Source organism: Saimiri boliviensis, chromosome 2, assembly GCF_048565385.1.
Source record: "Saimiri boliviensis isolate mSaiBol1 chromosome 2, mSaiBol1.pri, whole genome shotgun sequence".
NCBI classification, from domain to species: Eukaryota; Metazoa; Chordata; class Mammalia; order Primates; family Cebidae; genus Saimiri; species Saimiri boliviensis.
The window spans coordinates 152,709,184-152,727,838 of NC_133450.1; the positions used below are offsets into that span (position 1 = coordinate 152,709,184).

General features: G+C 38.4%; 2 protein-coding genes across 5 annotated transcripts in view; both read right to left on the reverse strand.

The window, feature by feature from the left end:
* The window catches only part of MAMDC2 (MAM domain containing 2), a 304,045-nt gene extending 299,749 nt beyond the window's left edge, over window positions 1-4,296 (reverse strand). The window contains exon 1 of the mRNA XM_074394698.1: window positions 4,071-4,296. The gene's annotated coding sequence lies outside the window, so the exon portion shown is untranslated. The remainder of the gene's footprint in view (window positions 1-4,070) is intronic.
* Window positions 4,297-5,386: 1,090 nt separating this feature from the next.
* Window positions 5,387-18,655, reverse strand: part of CFAP95 (cilia and flagella associated protein 95) — a 96,242-nt gene continuing 82,973 nt past the window's right edge. For 3 of the 4 annotated variants that reach the window (XM_074394702.1, XM_039461426.2, XM_003935633.3), the window contains one exon: window positions 5,387-12,483. In XM_074394702.1, the coding sequence (XP_074250803.1) occupies window positions 12,301-12,483 (183 nt within the window). In that variant the 3' untranslated portion in view covers window positions 5,387-12,300. The remainder of the gene's footprint in view (window positions 12,484-18,655) is intronic. The other variant, XM_039461425.2, reaches the window with a different exon arrangement.

Consider the following 18,655-nt stretch of genomic DNA (forward strand, 5'->3'; position numbering starts at 1 on the left):
GTAGTGAAAAATGGAAACTCTTGAGCTGTGAGCCCCTATCCTGTACATTGCATGCTTTTTGGACCTCCAGTTAAAAGGAAAGGAGAAAAACTCGTATCTGCCAGTAGAGGGAGCCAGATTTAAACATTAACCAGACCAGTTTATTCCATGGCACTGTTCGCAGGATCTAGAAAGAGAAAACTTGTATTTTGATAAGGAATCCTCATTTCTGGGTCTTACATTAGTAAAAACTGTTTATGAGACCAACTCTAATTCTCCAAAGGATTTTTCTCAGTAATAAATTTTTTTTGCCCTTCTCTATTCATCAGAAGTGGTAGGAGTTTTATCAATTTTTTTAGACTGTAGGTAGTATCTGAGTTCAAATTCAAATAAAAATACAGATATCTGAAGGTGTTACTACAGCTTAGTTATTTCTTAAGGTGGGGCTATTTTTATTAGTTCTTCATTGTGCACTGCTTACAAGTCAAGAGAAAAATCCATTAAGAATAGCATTTTGGAGCCGGGCGCGGTGGCTCAAGCCTGTAATCCCAGCACTTTGGGAGGCCGAGGCGGGTGGATCACGAGGTCGAGAGATCGAGACCATCCTGGTCAACATGGTGAAACCCCGTCTCTACTAAAAATACAAAAAATTAGCTGGGCATGGTGGCACGTGCCTGTCATCCCAGCTACTCAGGAGGCTGAGGCAGGAGAATTGCCTGAACCCAGGAGGCGGAGGTTGCGGTGAGCCGAGATCGCGCCATTGCACTCCAGCCTGGGCAACAAGAGCGAAACTCCGTCTCAAAAAAAAAAAAAAAAGAATAGCATTTTGGTTTGAGACCATCCTGGGCAAGATGGCGGAATTCCATCTCTACAAAAAATACAAAATTATGGCTGGGCATGGTGGCTTATGCTTGTAACCCCAGGACTTTGGTATGCCAAGGCAGATCACCTCAGGCCAGGAGTTCGAGAATTGCCTGGCCAGAAGTGTGAAACCCCGTCTCTATTAAAAATACAAAAATTAGCTGGGCATAGTGGCACATGCCTGTGGTCCCAGCTACTAGGGAGGTTTAGGTGGGAGGATCGTTTGATCCCAGGAGATGGAGGTTACAGTTGCAGTGAGCTGGTATCACACCCCTGCAATCCAGCCTAGGCAATGAGCAAGACCCCTGTCTCAAAAATAAAAAAATAAAAACAAAAAGCATTTTGGGTTGATTATGAGAGGGAGAAGACAGCTTATGGACTGTAGGCCTTATTCCGTTGTATAGGAAAGTTTATACACTTTTAAATAATGAGGACTCATCTCTTGGGAATAGTTTATGAGCTAAATTGTGTCTCCTGTGTCCCCCCTAAAAGTCATATGTTCAAGTCCTAACCCCCAATGCCTCAAAATGTGACTTTATTTGGAAATAAGGTCTTAGAGATGTAAGTAGTTAAGACAAGTTCATATGGAAGTGGGATGGATCCCTAATCCAATGTGACTGGTGTCTTTATAACAAGGGGGAATTTGGGCACAGATACATGCACAGCAAGAACACCATGTGAAGAGGAAGGCAGAGATCGGGGTGATGCCACAGACCACCAAAAGCTTGGAGAGAGGCATGGAACAGAGTCTTCCTCACAGCCTCAGCAGAAAAAGCTGCTGACAGCTGGATCTCAAATTTCTGGCCTCCAGAACTGTGAGACAAATTTCTGTTATTTAAACCCTAGCAAACTAAAACAGGGAGTTATTTCATTCTGTTGTAGTGCTTAGAATAAATGTATTCTTTCTAAATGCCATTTCTGGTTTCTTTTCAGTTTTTTAAACAAAAAAATATTTCAAAGAAACAAAGGCATTGTGAGAGCTAGAAAATACAGATAAACAATAAGAAAATAAAAATATTATGTTCCCACAAGCCAGACAGTAGCCCTTTAAAAGCTTATATTTCCTTTCAGATCATTTTTATACATTTATAAGCATAAATGATCTTTGTCAAAATTCTATTGCACATGTTTTATATTCTGCTTTACTCACTGATGATTGACATCTTTCCACATCAATAAATTTTCATTTTTCTCATATCCAGTCCATAATCTAATAACTTCAATAGTCACAGAATTCTTTTACAATTGCTTGGTCTAAACAACAATGCAATCCAGCTTCCTCTTTTAACCTATCGGAATTCTTTTTTGACCTTCTAAACCTCACTGAGTTGTTAAATAAGCTGGCCAACTGTCCTACAAAATGTCCCATCTTCTCCATCTATCTGGTTGTCTCCTTGTGGTGCTATTTAGTTTACTCTTATAGCCTTTGTGTTTCCTATAAACTGGAAGAACAGCTCAACGTATTCAAGTTAAACATTTAGCTAGACTACATGGTAGGTGATATTATACAATCTCACGTCAAACATTTTCAAGTGGTAGTCTGGTAAAATTCTCAAAATAGAATGTTAATTAGAATATACATATTTAAATATTATGTAAATCCATTTTCTCTAAAGGAGGAAATAGCAAAAGATGGTTTCTGAATATGATCATATGCCAGGCAATATAAATCTCCTGAATATACCTATTAATTTGCTTTTCCATAAGGAAAGATATGAGATATGTATTCCTAATCACAAATCAAAGTCACCTACTGACGTTTTCTAAAAATTTCAAAAGACTTCCTTGACCTCATCCATTTTATTAACTTTCTCTTCGGTGTACTTCAGCAATACATCGTTCATTCATTCATTCACTTATCAAATATTTATTATCTAACATATGTCATACTCTATCCTACCTACTGAGGATACGAAAGCAGAATGCTCATGTCTTCATGGAATTTATGTGTCTCATTCTATTTGTAAGTCAGAACTGGCCCAACCTGAAAGCTTAAACTTTATTTACATGCTGGCTCACATCCTCCTGGTTTTCTCACTTCCTCTCTTCTCTGAATCTCATAATCCCACCTCACTAGGACCTATAGCCCTCTGGCCACTCTACATACCCAGAGTTGACTCGGCTTTCCTTCTTACAGAGTTGGACCCACGGATAGTGAAGCACTTGAGCTACTCTCTTACAGCTCCAACTCTTCAGCACTTGATTTAACACAACCTTGTCCACAATGATCTTCTCACTGTAAAATCGGGCCTCCCTATTTATCTACCAAGAGAACTCTCACAGCTCCAGATTATCCTACTGGGCTTCATTCCTGTTATACATAACTACCTACTAGACATCCCCACCTGGATGTTCCAGAGTTAACATATTCCAAACGGAACTCTTCTTCCCAGTCTAGATTAGTTTTGCCTTAATTATATGCTTTGAACTTTTAGTAAATGAAATCACATAGTATTTTTTGCACCTGTGAACTCCAATTACCACTTGACTTTTTCCTACCAGACTTTTTTGTTTATAACTGCTAATGTTGGCCAGGTGCAGTGGCTCACACCTTTAATCCCAGTACTTCCAGAGGCTGAGGCGAATGGATCGCCTAAGGTCAAGATATCAAAACCATCCTAGCCAACATGGTGAAACCCCGTCTGTACTAAAAATACAAAAATTAGCTGAGTGTGGTGGCATGCGCCTGTAGTCCCAGCTACTCAGGAGGCTGAGACAGGAGAATCGCTTGAACCCGGGAGGCAAAGCTTGCAAGGAGGCGAAGGTTGCAGTGAGCCGAGATCATGCCACTGCACTCCAGCCTGGGCGACAGAGTGAGGCTCTGTCTCCAAAAAAAAAAAAAAAAAAAAAAAAAAAACTGCTAATATTGCTGAAATTATATAGAAGTATATTCACCATGTCAAAAACAAGGTATTTCAGGCAAGTGGATTAACTTATGGAAAAACAAGTTTCACATCACAAGGCTGGGCTATCAATATCAGATATCACATCTTTCTAACAATTTCTCAGCCAAAATCTTCAGGTGCCACCATTTATCACAAATATTTTTTAATGTCTAAATACACTTTCAATTTTAGAATGGTTTGAGATTTCCTGAACAGTTATGAAGATAGTACGTTTCCATATACCTCTCACCCAGTTTTCTCTAGGTATTAGTAGGTTGCTGCACTGCTCTAAAGAAATGCGTGCAACTGGGTAATTTACAAAGAAAAGAAATTTAACTGGCTCACAGTTCTGCAGGCTGCTCAGGAAGCACAGTGGCATCTGTCTGGTTTCTGGGAGGCCTCAGGAAATGTAAATTCATGGCAGAAGTCGAAAGGGAAGCTGGCACCTTACATGGCGGAGCAGGAGGCAGAAGGGGTGGGGAGACGCCACACGCTCTCGAACAACAAGATCTCGTGAGAACTCAGTCACTCAGTATCACGGCAACAGCAGCAATGGGATGGTGCCAAACCATTCATGAGAAACAGCCCCATCATCCAATCACCTCCCACCAGGCTCCTCCTCCAACACTGGGGATGACAATTCAAGGAGAGATTTGGTGGTGAGACAGGTTCAAACCATATCACCCTATTATTAGCATTAGTTTGGCACATTTGTCACAATTAAAGAACTGATATTGACACATCACTATTAACTAAAGTCCATACTTTTTTCACATGTTCTTAGTTTTTACGTAATTTCCTTTTTCTGTCCCAGTACCCCATGCAAGGTGTCACATTACATTTATTCATCGCGTGTCCTCAGGCTCCTCTAGGCTGTGGCAGTTTCTCAGACTTTGTTTTTAATGACCTTGAAAGTTTTAAGGAAGATTAGTTACATATTTTGTAGAATGTCCTTCACCTGGAATTTATCCGAAGTTTTTCTCATGACTAGATAGGTAACTATAGGTTTTAGAGAAGACCACAGAGGTAAAGTGCCATTCTCATCACACCATGTCAAGGGCACATACTAGCAATATGGCTGATTATTGTTGATGTTGACCTTGATCACCTGGCTAAGGTAGTGTTTATCAGGAACTTCCAGGATAATAATCTTATTCTCCCATTTTTATACAACATTCTTTGGAAGAAAGTCGCTATGTACAGCCCATACTTAACAAATTGAGAGTTAAGTGGAGCTCCATCCTTTTCCAAGGATGGAGTATTTACATAAATTGTTCGGAATTCTTATGCATGGAAGATGTGTCTATTCTCCCCATTTATCTATTTATTCAATTATTTATTTACATCGGTATAGGCCTTTTGAGGCTTTCAATTGACTCTTGTGTCCCTTTGACATATCTTCATCATATTCTCTGTGTGTGTGTGTGTGTGTGTGTGTGTGTGTGTTGTGTGTGTGTGTTTACTCTCTGGGAGCACAAGATGCTCTAGGCTCATCGTGTATATTCCTGGCTGCACCATAGAATCAATCATTTCTACAAGCAGCCCTGGTGCCACAAACACTTCAATTGAGTCAAGAGTCACCTCAAGCTGAGTAGCCAATACACATTTTCTACTGTTTAGTTCTAAAACCCTATAAATGTAAACAAATTTCATCACTGATATTTTTCCATGAATAATCACCACCTCTACTTTCTCTTAGCAGCATTTGAGAAGGGGAGAAAAATCTTCTCATTCTCTACTCAGAAAAACTTCTCCCCCTACCCCAGAACTTCAATTAAGGTAAGCCGGTCTTCAGAGAAACACAAGATTCTTTAGTATGCCATCTGTTTGGCTATCTCACAAGATAATTTTCCCCACCTGATTTCTCTGAAGTGCGAGGCATTAAATCTGCCTCCACACTCACTTCATTTTCTTTGATTGTCTTGTGTTTTTCACTTACCCATTTCCTTGAGTTTTTTCTCTTCCTTCATAGCCACTTTCTTGCAGTTATTCAATAAAAACCAGAAATGCCAACAAGCTTTTTTTTTTTCTACCTTCCTGCTTTATAAAAGAGCTTTTTGTACACTCTGCTGGACTTTAAACGATTTATAGAAGAGGCATCTTGAAAAGAAATGCTTTTTACTTTTTAGTTTCCCGATGTTATTCTCTTCAGTTGACTTCAACGGAAAAATGTTTCAGATTTCAATATTGCTTGGGTTTTTAGAAATATTTCTTTGTTTGATGTACGTTAACTTTTAAAAAGCCACTATATATGCTGTGCAGTCTTTTTTAAAGTAATGACTAAGAGCTTTTCTGTGATCAATTATTGGGTTTCAGAAAAATGGCCTGGTCACCTCGTTAATGATCAGTGTCATATCAACTATCTTGTCAATATACTTCCTGAATTAAATCTATTTGAATAAATTTTTAATAAAAATGTTAATCAAATGCATTCAAAGAATACAATATTGAAAAATACTCTCATTTTAATTCATTCTTTATCTCTCCTCATTTTCCAATTACAATGTAAATTTCTCCTCTTCCAAATCATTCTAAACTTTGCTTCAGGTTATGCCATTCTATTTGTTTTCCTACTTAGTGAGTCTACCTATCTCATAGACTTAAATTAATTTTAATTACATTTACATTACATAAAAACGCAAATTTTTCCTGATGGTTCTTGAGCTTAAGAAACTATTGCATAGAATCTTATTCTCAAAAAGGGACACTTATTAGGCATCTATGTGAATTCAACACGTTAATTGTTATGGTAAAAGGTCTTGTATTAAGCCTTTGGCCTGCTCCTACCCTGCAGAATAAAATAATTATAACCTACAAATACTCAATTCTGCCTACATTAAAATGATGGGTGAAACTATAGACCATAAGTTCTATTGGAACTTAATGAAAACCCTTTCAGGGAAATGTAACATAAGTAGCTCTGAGAATTTAAAACAGAAGAAGTTAGCCATTCTTCTTTGTTTAGACAGATAAGGAAAAGAGTACAGAATATGCCAATCATTATAACTGTTAAGGTTAACCTATACTTTATTTCACCATCATGAAGTTGGGTTTCTGTCTAAATCTGTTTACCAAATGAGATATTTAGAATTTTTTTCCTTATTCGTAGAACTGGGGTTTTGTAAAATCTACTTCACCTCCGTATGTGGTACTTAGTAGCCACTAAACAAATATTAATTTTGTCCTTCATCTTATTTAGAAATTGCTTAGATCAATGTTTTCCCTAATGTTTTCCATGAAATACTAATATCTCAGGATATATTTATAGATATCTCCTGAAAAAAAATGATTCTATGATGAAACGAGCCTGGAAAATGCTGGATTAAATAGAGCTTCACTGCTTTCTGTTCTACAGAATTTCTCAGGATCTTTAGTATTTGAATATGCAGGGTTTGTTCTGATTGGTGCTCTGGTTAGCCAGCAATCATTTCTTTAAGAAGGATTTTAGTCAGTTCTACAGATGCTCTGACAAACTCAGGTTTTCCATATAGGGCATAAAATTTTCTTAGGCCAATTTTGCCAACTCCTCCAATTTCACAAGATTACCATTGAACCCCTTAGTAGGACAAACATGTTAAATATCAGAATATTTTTAAACTAGGTCATTCCAATCATACAGATTACATTTTTATCAATTACCCAAGCATTCACTCTTATCAATATACGATTATGACAAACATAATTATTCCAACCCATCAGCATTTCTGAGTATTCATTGTATATTAGACACTCGGTAACCCCCAGATGAGCAGGTATAGTCTCCACTCTCCAAGAACTCATGTGAAATGGTCATTTGACAAGCTGGTTTCAATCAAAACAATGAAAAATAACAAATATTGGCAAGGATATGGAAAAATTGTAACCTTCATGCATTGCTGGTAGAAATGCAAAATGGTGCAGCTACTTTAGAAAATAGCTTGGTAGTTCTTCAAAAGTTTAAACATAGAGTTACCATATGACACACCAATTCCACTCCTAGGTAGATGTCTGTATTGGGGTTCTCTACAGGGACAGAACTAATAGGATAGACATATGATAGATGTATATATAAAGTGGAATTTATCAATTAGAATTGACTCACACAGTCACAAGGTGAAGTCCCACAATAGGCTGTCTGCAAGCTGAGGAGCAAGGAAGCCAGTTTGAATCCCAAAACCTCAAAAGTAGGGAAGGCAACAGTGCAGCCTCAGTCTGTGGTCAAAGATCTGAGGATCCCAAAGCTGAAGGACTTGGAGTCTGATGTCCAAGGGCAGGAAACATCCAGCACTGGAGAAAGATGTAAGCCAGAAGACTAAGTCAGTTGAGACTTCCACGTTCCTCTGCCTTTTATTCTGGCTATGCTAGCAGCTGACTAGATGGTGTCCACTCAGATTGAGGGTGAGTCTGCCTCTCCCAGTCCACTGACTCCTTTGGCAGCACCCTCACAGACACACCCAGGAACAATACTTTGCATCCTTCAATCCAATCAAGTTGACACTCAATATTAACCATAACAATGTCCAAGAGAGATGCATGCAAAAACTCATCCATGAATGTTCATAGGTGGAAACAACCCAAATATCCTTCAACTAATGAATGGATAAATCATGGTATATCTATACAACAGAATATTATTCATCCAAAAAGTAATGAAGTGTTGACATATGCTACAACATAAACCTTGAAAACACTATGGAAACTGAAAGAAACCAGTCACAAAAGACCACATATTTTAAGATTCTACTTACAGAAAAAAATCCAAATAAGTAAATTTGCAGAGACAGAAAGTAGATTCTTGGTTGCTTAGGACTGTAGGAATTGGGAGAGAATGGGGAATGACCACCAGTGGATATGGGTTTCTTTCAGGAGTGATAAAAATGTTCTAAAATTGTGGTGATAACAGCAGAATTCTGTGACTATATAAAGAACCATTGAATTATATGCTTTAATGGGGTGAATTTTACAGTATGTGAATCATATCTCAATAAAACTGTTAAACTTTTTTTTAAAGTTATGATCTTAATATTTGGAAGAATAATTTACTGTAGATTTTGCTTGGATTTTCCACTTTGGTTTGAAGTGGTTGCCTCATGCTTGTTTTCTGCTATTTGGAGTGAGCTTCCAGCTATCTGCAAACCTCCCTGCTGCTTTCTCTGAAATAAAGTTAGCTTCTGATCTGTACATCTTTAAGAAAGAATTTTCCTGCTGCACTATTCTTGGCGGTGGCTGTACCAGGCACCTCCATGGCCTCTTCCAGCCCACCACCTACATTCTATGTCCCCCAGAACGACGTTACCATTTCTTCTTAGCATTTTCACAAATCCAAAATTTTTCTGCACCTCTGGAGCACTGGTATCCATGGAGTGACTATCCTTTATAAACAAACCACTGAGTTGGCTGGTCTCTGCCTCTTGACTTGAACTGCCAGTGTCATATTCTAGGGGTTGGGCCTGGTACCCTCACTTCTTGCCTCATTTCAAATGCATTCCTAATATAAATCCGTTGGGCTGAGGTTTCGCTATTCTATATTTATAAAATCCTTGACCCACTTCCCATCTCTATGTTCTATCTAGGCTGGGATCTTGATTCTGACTTGAATTCAACCAGATGTGCTATATCCCCACTAGCAGGATTCAGCCTCTGCCTTCCTCATCCTAACCCCAGTCACCCGAGCTGCCAGTTGGCCGCTTTTCTACCACTCCTTCCCCCTACCATACAACCTACTGTTTCATATTGTCCCATCTCTCCCTAGGGAGAGGGTCACAATGCCTCCACAGATGAGTGAAGTTACCAGGTGGAAACTGCAGCAGAATGGTGAACTTAGAGTCCATCTAAAGAGAGCCTGCCCTCCCTCATACCTCTGCTGATTGTTACTGCATGAAAATGTGGCCAAGTGGTGCCAGATGTGCCAGGTTTTTGAGGGAATAGAAATCCTGATTTTTAAAATAAAATGTCCTAATTAATAAAGCTTGGTTCTATTTTTTAAAAATAATTTTTAAACACACTGTGCAGACCATATAAAACTTATATATAGGCCCAACTTAACTCAGAGAGCCCCACTTTGATATATCTACTTAAGATCTGCCCAACATTCTCTCATTCTCCCAGCAGTCTGCACCCTGCCGTGGTGGGCTCACACCAATGGTTCTGACACAGCAATGCATAAAGACCGAAAAAGGGATGCTGTGTATGTTTGAATGAGATACAGTATTGATGTAGATATGGATCTCACTAACTTTATAAACATGAAAGTTACAGTGTGATTTGGGGGTCTCGGGTGTAATTTTGAGGTTTCATTTGAATGAGATATTTATGTAGATACAGATCTTATTAACTTTATAAACACGAAAGATATAGTGTGATTTTAGGGTCTCAGATGAGGTTCTATGACACATACATGTGGACCAGTCAGGAGACAGTGTGGTCACTTCCCACAGAGGACATTATCCAGTGATTAAATCTGAATTTCAGCTTGTCTTGTTTGAAATGGTCTTTGACTCTGTGAGATGAACCATTGAAGTGCTTACGTCAATATAAAATACTTTTACCTAAAATATCAAGTTGTTGGAATAACATAGAATTCATTATTCATCAACATTCACTAATTCCCTTCCTGAAGGCAACTTAATGCTTGTCATGCAGAAAATCCCACTGCAACCTTCATTTCAATGCATCATTTACCTTGACTAGTTTAAATATAATCTCTTACTTCATTCTCCTTCTAACCCAAACCCAAACTGATTTCTAAGGTGATCGCTGATAGCAGACCCAGTCATTTATACAAAATGTCACATTAGTCATCGTGACAGTAGAAAATTTCTGCTAAAGTAAGTGAATCTTATTTTATTTTCTAGGCACCAGGCAGTGTTCAAAGGTAATGATGTGGCCGTTAAAACTTTTTCTCCACAAAAAGAAATTATTAAATGATGAGTAGCTTGACATCCAGGTTTGCATACTTCAAATAGCTCTTCATCCAAGATATGTTAGTGTTAGGAATGATTAAACCTGAATGTATAGATTGTGGAAGGAAAGATAATCTTAGGTTGATACCTATTGTAATAAGTACTATACAATGAAATAACACTCATACAGATTAGATCATACTTAATGTATGTCTAATATACATATTTGTGCATATGTAATATACATATTTGTGTGCATATGGACACATATTTTAAAGCAGCAGGAAATTATAGTAAACTTCTTCTGGCACAAGCTCACCTGGTATATCACATTTTTTAAATTAATTATCATTTCTCCCATCAAAAAGCTTATAGTCTTTCTTCTATCTTGAGAAACAAGCATTAGAGGTAGTGTTCAATTAGCATTTATCAAGAAATGCTAGTTCATAAATTTATTTTTTAAAGAAAAATAAGTAAATGAAGCCCAAGTTGACCAAATAATTAAATCCATCCTCAGAAAAAGTAAGTTTTCAAATGCACTTCAAAGATCCATCCAAATCTGCTACTCCTATAACTCCAAAGCCTTTATCCCCAATGTAGCTATCTGAAGATAGGATCTTTAGGAGGTGATTAAGGTTAAGTGAGAACATAAGAATGGAGATCTAATTAAATAAAACTGTAGCCTTATAAGAAGAGGAAGAGAAAGAGGTCTCCCGTCCCCATCACCCTCCCAACAGGCAAGAACAGGGCAAGAAGGTAATAATCTTAGCAATTGTTTTGACTCACATTCCTATTTTACAGAAATTTATTTCTGCATGATTTTGGAGGCTGAAAAGTCCAAGATCAAGGTTCTGGCAGGGTTTCATTTACAGTGAGGGCTCTTTTCCTGGCTTGCAGACTACTATCTTTGTTGTTTAAGCCACACGGTCTATGATATTTTGTTACGGTAGCCCCAGTTGACTAATACAGCCACCTACTAAACCTCCATGGACCTCTGTTTACTCATTTGTAAAATGTGAGGGTAAGTCAAAACAACTGCTGATTTCTTCCAAATCAAACTAGCGTTTTGATCTGCACCTCTGCTATCCATATATTCGAAAGGTCTTAACTTGAATAATGGAAAATATCATGCAAAATGAAATATCCACAATGAAACTAGTTACCATAGATAAATAAAAATTTATAGATACCGATTCCCCCCTCAAAAGAAAAAAAACCACATACATACTTAACATTATTATAAGGCCAGTGTTGCCTAAACTTTGTCCATTTAAGTTTTATTTCAACCTGAATACCACTTATGTATTTATTCACTTAAAATCTGTCTTAAGTGGAATTTAAGTTGGCTTACATTTTTATAATTAGCCACATCCTAAGCAATCATAAGCTTAATTGTGCTAGTTTTGTGTTTTTTTCTAATAATTATTAAAAGAAATACATAATCCATGAAATAAAATCTCACTAAATACCATCTAGAGTTGTGTAATATACTCTCAGCAGGACACACATTAAACTTCGGAAAATACCAGCGTAGTTCATGAAAATGAGGATATAAACATTGGTCCACAATATAAAACTCTGCTTAAAGGAGTATACTATAGTAACACTTTCATTGCATTTATTAAGATAGAAAATCATCAGCTGCTACATCCTTTCTTTCATTAGTCAGAGATGCTGATTCCATACATTATTTTTTAAATGGGCAAGATAGGACCGCCAGTCAAGGGATAGAGTTTCCGTTTTACATCTGAATTAGCATAAATCCCACTCTCATCATGCCAAGTGTTGATGCCAAATCTTTTAGAACCATTTAGATCCGTGAACTGAGAACGGCATTTTCTGTGGACTATGGAGTAATCATCTTGACAGGTATAACTCTGTGGGGGGAAAAGAGAAATAACATTAAATAAGTGAAATCTGGAAAAAGAAGTAATCTTCAAAAGTTGATCTTTTATATATTATTATTATGATCAAAGGTTAATTTTTAACAATTGATTAATTTGTTATCTTAAATAGCAAGTGCTTCAATTTTAAAAATGGCTATTGCATTCATAATTACTTCAAATCCCAAAAAAAGAATATAGTTCATGGTTGTTTATGAAACTAAAAAGTTCCTACACATGTAAAATTGTTTTAAAGCACAAATACATAGCATAAAGAACAATTTAAATTTTATGATCAGATATATGAAACCAAAACAATTATAATTAAGTACAATTCAACACCTTTAAAAAATATGTTGTAACCATTGCAAAAAATAATATCTTGGGTTATATCTTTAATAACTGTTACCAAGTTTTACTACCCATAACAATGGCAAATGCCAAGCTCTGATACGTTCCTGTAAGAATTAACCTCAACATAACCCAGTATAGTGTTTAAGAAAGAACACTTAGGCCACTTCAGAAAAGCTTCATTGTAATGAAACAAGATATTATCATTGACTATTTCCCAAAGGAAACATTGATTCTTTCAGATTACACCAAGGGTAATGGCAGACATGGAACATAAAGCCTTTTAACTGATTATCTAATTTCTGCTTTAAATTGGCTCTAATGTTAAAGCACTAGGACAATATTGAAATTAAATCACCAAAGCTATAAAACAGTGAAAGAACAACCAAAACAGTTATAATCTTAGATTGGTTTTGTCAAAAATAATTGAAAATTTTAACCATATGTTCAATCTTAATAGTGTCCAGGTATTTAGTGAATGCCCATTATGGGCTGGGCACAGTATTTGAGTGTTCATATTTTTTAAGCCATAACTCTGCTCTGAGGTATAAATTATTACTCCTACTCTATGCTTAGAAATGATGATTTGCTTAAAATCTCAGGAGACAATTTAAAGAAAGTCAGTAATAAGCAACTAAGCCAAGACTACAAATTAGATCTGTCTGACTATAAAACTCATTATCCCTCCAGAAGCCTAATAGAACCTTTAACAATTAAGAGATGAAAAGAAATGTAAACTATAAAATTGTAGAGCTATATAGTACTTGTGTCACTGTTTATGTAATTTTGGGTTTTGCCTTTGTCATTGGGTCTATTTCTTCAGGTGTTATGGTTGGTTGTTTCATAGGTGGGTCAAATAGAGGTCCTTTAAATGAGATTTGAGCATCACTGGCCCAAACTGTCCCCTCAGAGGGAGGCAAGATCTTCTCATTCACATCCCTGCTGCAGTCAAACTGAAGAGAACTTCAAATTCAGTGTCTATGTGCTCCTGTAGCATTTCATAGGCAGAGAGAAGGATTTATTTTTATGAGGTGAGTGGTGTGATGAAATGCGGTGTTCTAAAAAAGTGATTCTGGCAGCAGAAGCACTAAAGACTAGAGGAGGAAAAAAACTGGAGTCTGGAACTGTGATCAGAATTACATTAGAATTGAATCATTCACATGTCATCAATTACATAAATAAACAAACATCATAGTCTAGACATATAATGAAATATTATTTGTCAACAAAAGGAATAAAATACTGGTATGTGCTACAGAATTGGAAAAGCCTGAAAACATTATGCTAACTGGAAGGAGCTAAACCACATATTGTACAATTTCTTGTATTAAGTGTGCCGAACAGGCAAATCCACAGAGACAGAAAAGTAGACTGTTGATTGCCAGGGAATGGGACCACGGGAAGGAACGGCGAGTGACTGTTTATGGGTATTGTGTTTCTTGGGGTGACAAAAATGTTCTGAAATTTACTGTGGTGATGATTGTACAATCCCATAAATATACTAAAAAAAAAATCACTGAATTGTACACTTTAAAAGGATGAGTGTTACAGTATTTGAAATTATATCTCAGTGAAGCTTTTATTAAAAAAAAGAATGGCCCAGGCACAGTGGCTCGCTCCTGTAATCCCAACACTTTGGAAGGCCAAGGTGTGAGGATCGCTTGAGGCCAGGGATTCAAGACCAGCCCGGCAACACAGTGAGATCACGTCTCTATAAAATCTAAAATTAGCTGGGCATGCTGATACTTTCTTGTAGTCCCAACTACTCAGGATGTTGAGGCGTGAGGATCACTTAAGCCTAGGAGGCTGAGACTTCAGTGAGCCGTGATCATGCCACTGATCTCCAGCCTGGGCAATAGGGCAAGACCCTATGTCAGAAACAAAAACAAAAGAAGGATTCATTGGAAGAAGCAATTCTGATGTTAGAAAAACAAGTTAGGAGACCGTTGCCTGTTAACCCATGTTAGTTACATTGGGTTCCTCTCATTCTCAGTGCTATATTGGTAAACCAGGCAATTTCTTTTCTTTTCTCTCTCTTTTTTTTTTTTTTGAGATGGACTCTTGCTCTGTCATCCAGGCTGGAGTGCAGTGGTGCAATCTCAGCTCACTGCAACCTCCACCTCCCTGGTTTAAGCAATTCCCCTGCCTCACCTCCAGAGTAGCTGTGATTACAGGCCCATGCCACCACACCCAGCTAATTTTTTTTTGTATTTTTAGTAGAGACAGGGTTTCACCATGTTGGCCAGACTGGTCTCGAACTCCTGACCTCAAGCAATCTGCCCACCTCCACCTCCCAAAGTGTTGGGATTACAGGCATGAGCCACTGCACCCAGCCATATTTGCCAATTTCTGTGGCATAAATACTCCCACTGTGGCTAACTTCAAGTTTCCAGAGTGAAGCCAGTGAAACTGAAGAAGAGGTGAGCATAGTTAGACGCCAACTGTTAAGAGTTGGTTCCAGCTCACTGCTGAGTCCACTTCTCCCATTTCCCAGGGTGTGGCAGGGATGTAGTTTGAGTAGAATTGATCCCAGTCCCAGGTCTAGGAGCAGAATCTAATTGGCTGAAGACAATTAGAATAGAGGCATCTCATTCTCAATGACAGTAATAGGTTCAGTGTTAGGCATGTGACTTAAATTTGTCCAAACAGATTAAAGCCCGGGACTTCTGTTCAATGGTTTATGTGAAAGAAGTTATTTTTCCACAATTGGACATAAAGAAAGAAGCATCTAACCCAGGGTGCTGTTTGCAGCTCTCCTACACAAGTGCAAATGACTTTGCTCTTCTGTTGGCTTTCAGAAAAATGTCAACCAAAGAGCAAGTCATACCACCTTCTAACATGCAAAACAGGATTTTTTGGCAAGACAATAGCCTTGTAATTCAACTTACAGTTCTGAGGACTTCAGAATGTCAATGATCAAACCTGGGAGATTATAGAGTTCTCCAAATGGGTAGAGAAAATATCATTTGCTATGAAGGCTTAGAGAAGAGTTGAAATGAAGAGAAGGAAGATGAAGAAGAATCTGTCTAGGAAATTGTGAGAATTAAAAAATAAGGGGGAAAGGAAAGCAGAAAAAGCCAATGTTATGTCCCAATTATCCCAACCCTGGGCTTTAATCAGGCAAAGTTCCTTTGACCTAAATAGTGAATGTACATTAGATGAATGAGAATCATGGCAAAAAGACATAGGAGCTTCCTGACTCCTATTTCTGTTGGAAACTCTTGAAATAGATATTAACTCTCAGACAGCCCTTTCTTTCCAGTCCCATAGTCAGGTAGAGGGAACCACTAAAATTCATCAATCCTAAGCCACTTTTGTTTTCCTGTGGCATGGATGAAATCCTAAGGTAGCTGCAAGTCTGCAGAGGAGGATACTAACAGGGGCTGCAGAGCTGACCACTGGAGCTGCGGCTGCGTAAGAGTCATGGAAGGTGTCCGTGGGGTATACGCTGTCTATGGGAATGGAACCAAAGCTGAGTCATTCCAGACAGGCCTTCTGGGCTCCACCCAAGCCCAGAGATAAAGAGAAAAAGCCTGCCAGTTACAATGTCCACAAAGTTTAGTCACTAATACCAGCAAAGAAAAGAGCAACCAGGTAGACGAGGGATATCACCCCAGAGAGCAGAACAGGCAGAAAACACATGTAAAACCCTACTCCTCCCTCTGGCATCAGGATGCTGAGTCACATCCTTCTTTCCATGTATCTGGATGTCATCATAGGAAAAGGTGCCATTCTTATTGCTGCAAACAACCCACTCTGCTCATACTCGTGTAAAACAATAGCCATTTCCCTGTGCCTCCAGCTTCTTGGGGCCAGGTATTTGGACAGGATACGGCAAAGGCAGCTCTCTGCTTTACAATGTTCAGGGTCTCAGCTGATTCATAGAAAGAAGATAGATTCATAGAAGACGTGAGAGTTGGAAGTGAGTTGAGGATTAGGGGTTGGACACATCTCATTCCATTTGGTCACTGATGCTGGCTGCTGCTAGAACTGTGGCTGGGGCTCTCGGCTGGAACAGCTGCCTGGGTCCTCTCCATGTGCTTCCTCTGCTTCCTCACAGCACAGGGACTGCATTCTGAGAATAAGCATCCCTCAATATGAAATAAGAGGAAGCTGTATTGCTTTTAATCACTAGCCTTGAAAATCACATATCATCAATGCCATCATAATCACAGTTCACCACAATTCTCTCTAGGGAGGTAACACAGACTGCTTCTCAGTTGGGGCAGTGTCAAAATCACATTGTAAGAGCATGTGGGATAGGAGCTCAAGTTGTGACCATTTCTGGAAAATACAATTTTTCTCCTCTTTTCAGGGAGAAGAGTATAGTGTATTGGGGTCCCCAAGACCACCTCAGGTTTGATGATCTTCTAGGAGGACTCACAGTTGTGTGTGTATACACACACACACACCCGTATACAGATGTTCCTCAACTTGCAATGCAGTTGCATCTGAATAAAGCCATCTAGGTTAAAAAAAATCATAAGGTGAAATGCATTTAATACCCCAATAAACCCATCATAAAGTCAAAACATTGTAAGTTGAACCATCATAAGTCAGGGACTGTCTGCATAGTTGTACTCATGATTATGATTTACTACATAAAAGCATACAAAGCAAAATAAGCAAAGGCTATGGGCTGACATCCAGAGGAAACCAGGTACAAACTTCCAAGAGTCCTCTCCCAGTGGAGTCACACAGGATGAGTATAATTCCCCCAACAGTGAGTTGTACTACACTATCTACTGGGAAAGCTTATTGCAAACTCAGTGCCCAAAGTCTTTACTGGGAGCTGGGTCCCATAGGCAGCCTCTGCCTAATATGTTCCACAATTTCAGGCTCCCAGAAGGAAACAGGTTTTCAGCATAAACCATATTGTTTGCACAAACATCTTAGCCACAATGGGTCATTCTAATCATGGAATTCTTACCCTGAAAGCCTAGTTTCTAGATGCCAATTAAGGGCCAACATTGTAAGCAGGCTTTCAAAGGATAGTAGTCTCAGTTTTGCTGTGTTAGCTCCTCTCTGCACACAGGATGGGAGAAGATCTCTGAGAAGGTAAGCATTTTCTTCAAGAGGGATTAAACACTTTCTATAGAAAGCAGAACTATTTAAGTTATGGAGTCAGACTAAGCTTTAAATTGACTGAAGAGCTAATGTTTTCCCACTGGTGGTGGGCTCCAGAAGAAGGTCAATTATCAGTTCGATATATTTCCTCTGCATATGTGAAATTGCAGTTACGTTTTCCACGCCCTAACATAATTGGTAAATCTCTCTTCAACATTTATTCAGAGGGAATGGGAAGAAAGTGTGTATTGAAACAGATTTGTGAATCGCTACGCATTGCTGTTGGCGGGGTCACTGTTCGGTGCTACACACACAGAGTTGTGACAGAGTTTACTTAAGGAAGGACAAGCATTGCAAGCTTTTTCTGAGCCCTTCAGGTAGATAAGGGTAACTAGAAGAATTTGTCTGATGTGTGGAATGGGTGGGCATTAGTGCACAAAGGCTTATGCAGAATGAGAATGAAAGAGTCATTTCACAGAATAATGTAAAGGACGTGCACAGTTAACAGGGAATAAAGAACCAAAGATGATTCATAGCTTCAAGCCTGGAAGGCTGGGAGAGTTATAATAACACTAAAAAGAATTAGAAAGACATGGGGGTGGGGATGATTTGTTTTAGGGGGGAAATGATGAATCACATTTTAGACATTTTTAATTTAAGATGACATCAGTAAAAAATATTTATCTGGAAGGTAGCACTGTGGGACAGATGGCCTAGAGAGAAGTCAGTGCCCTATGCACAGCAGTGA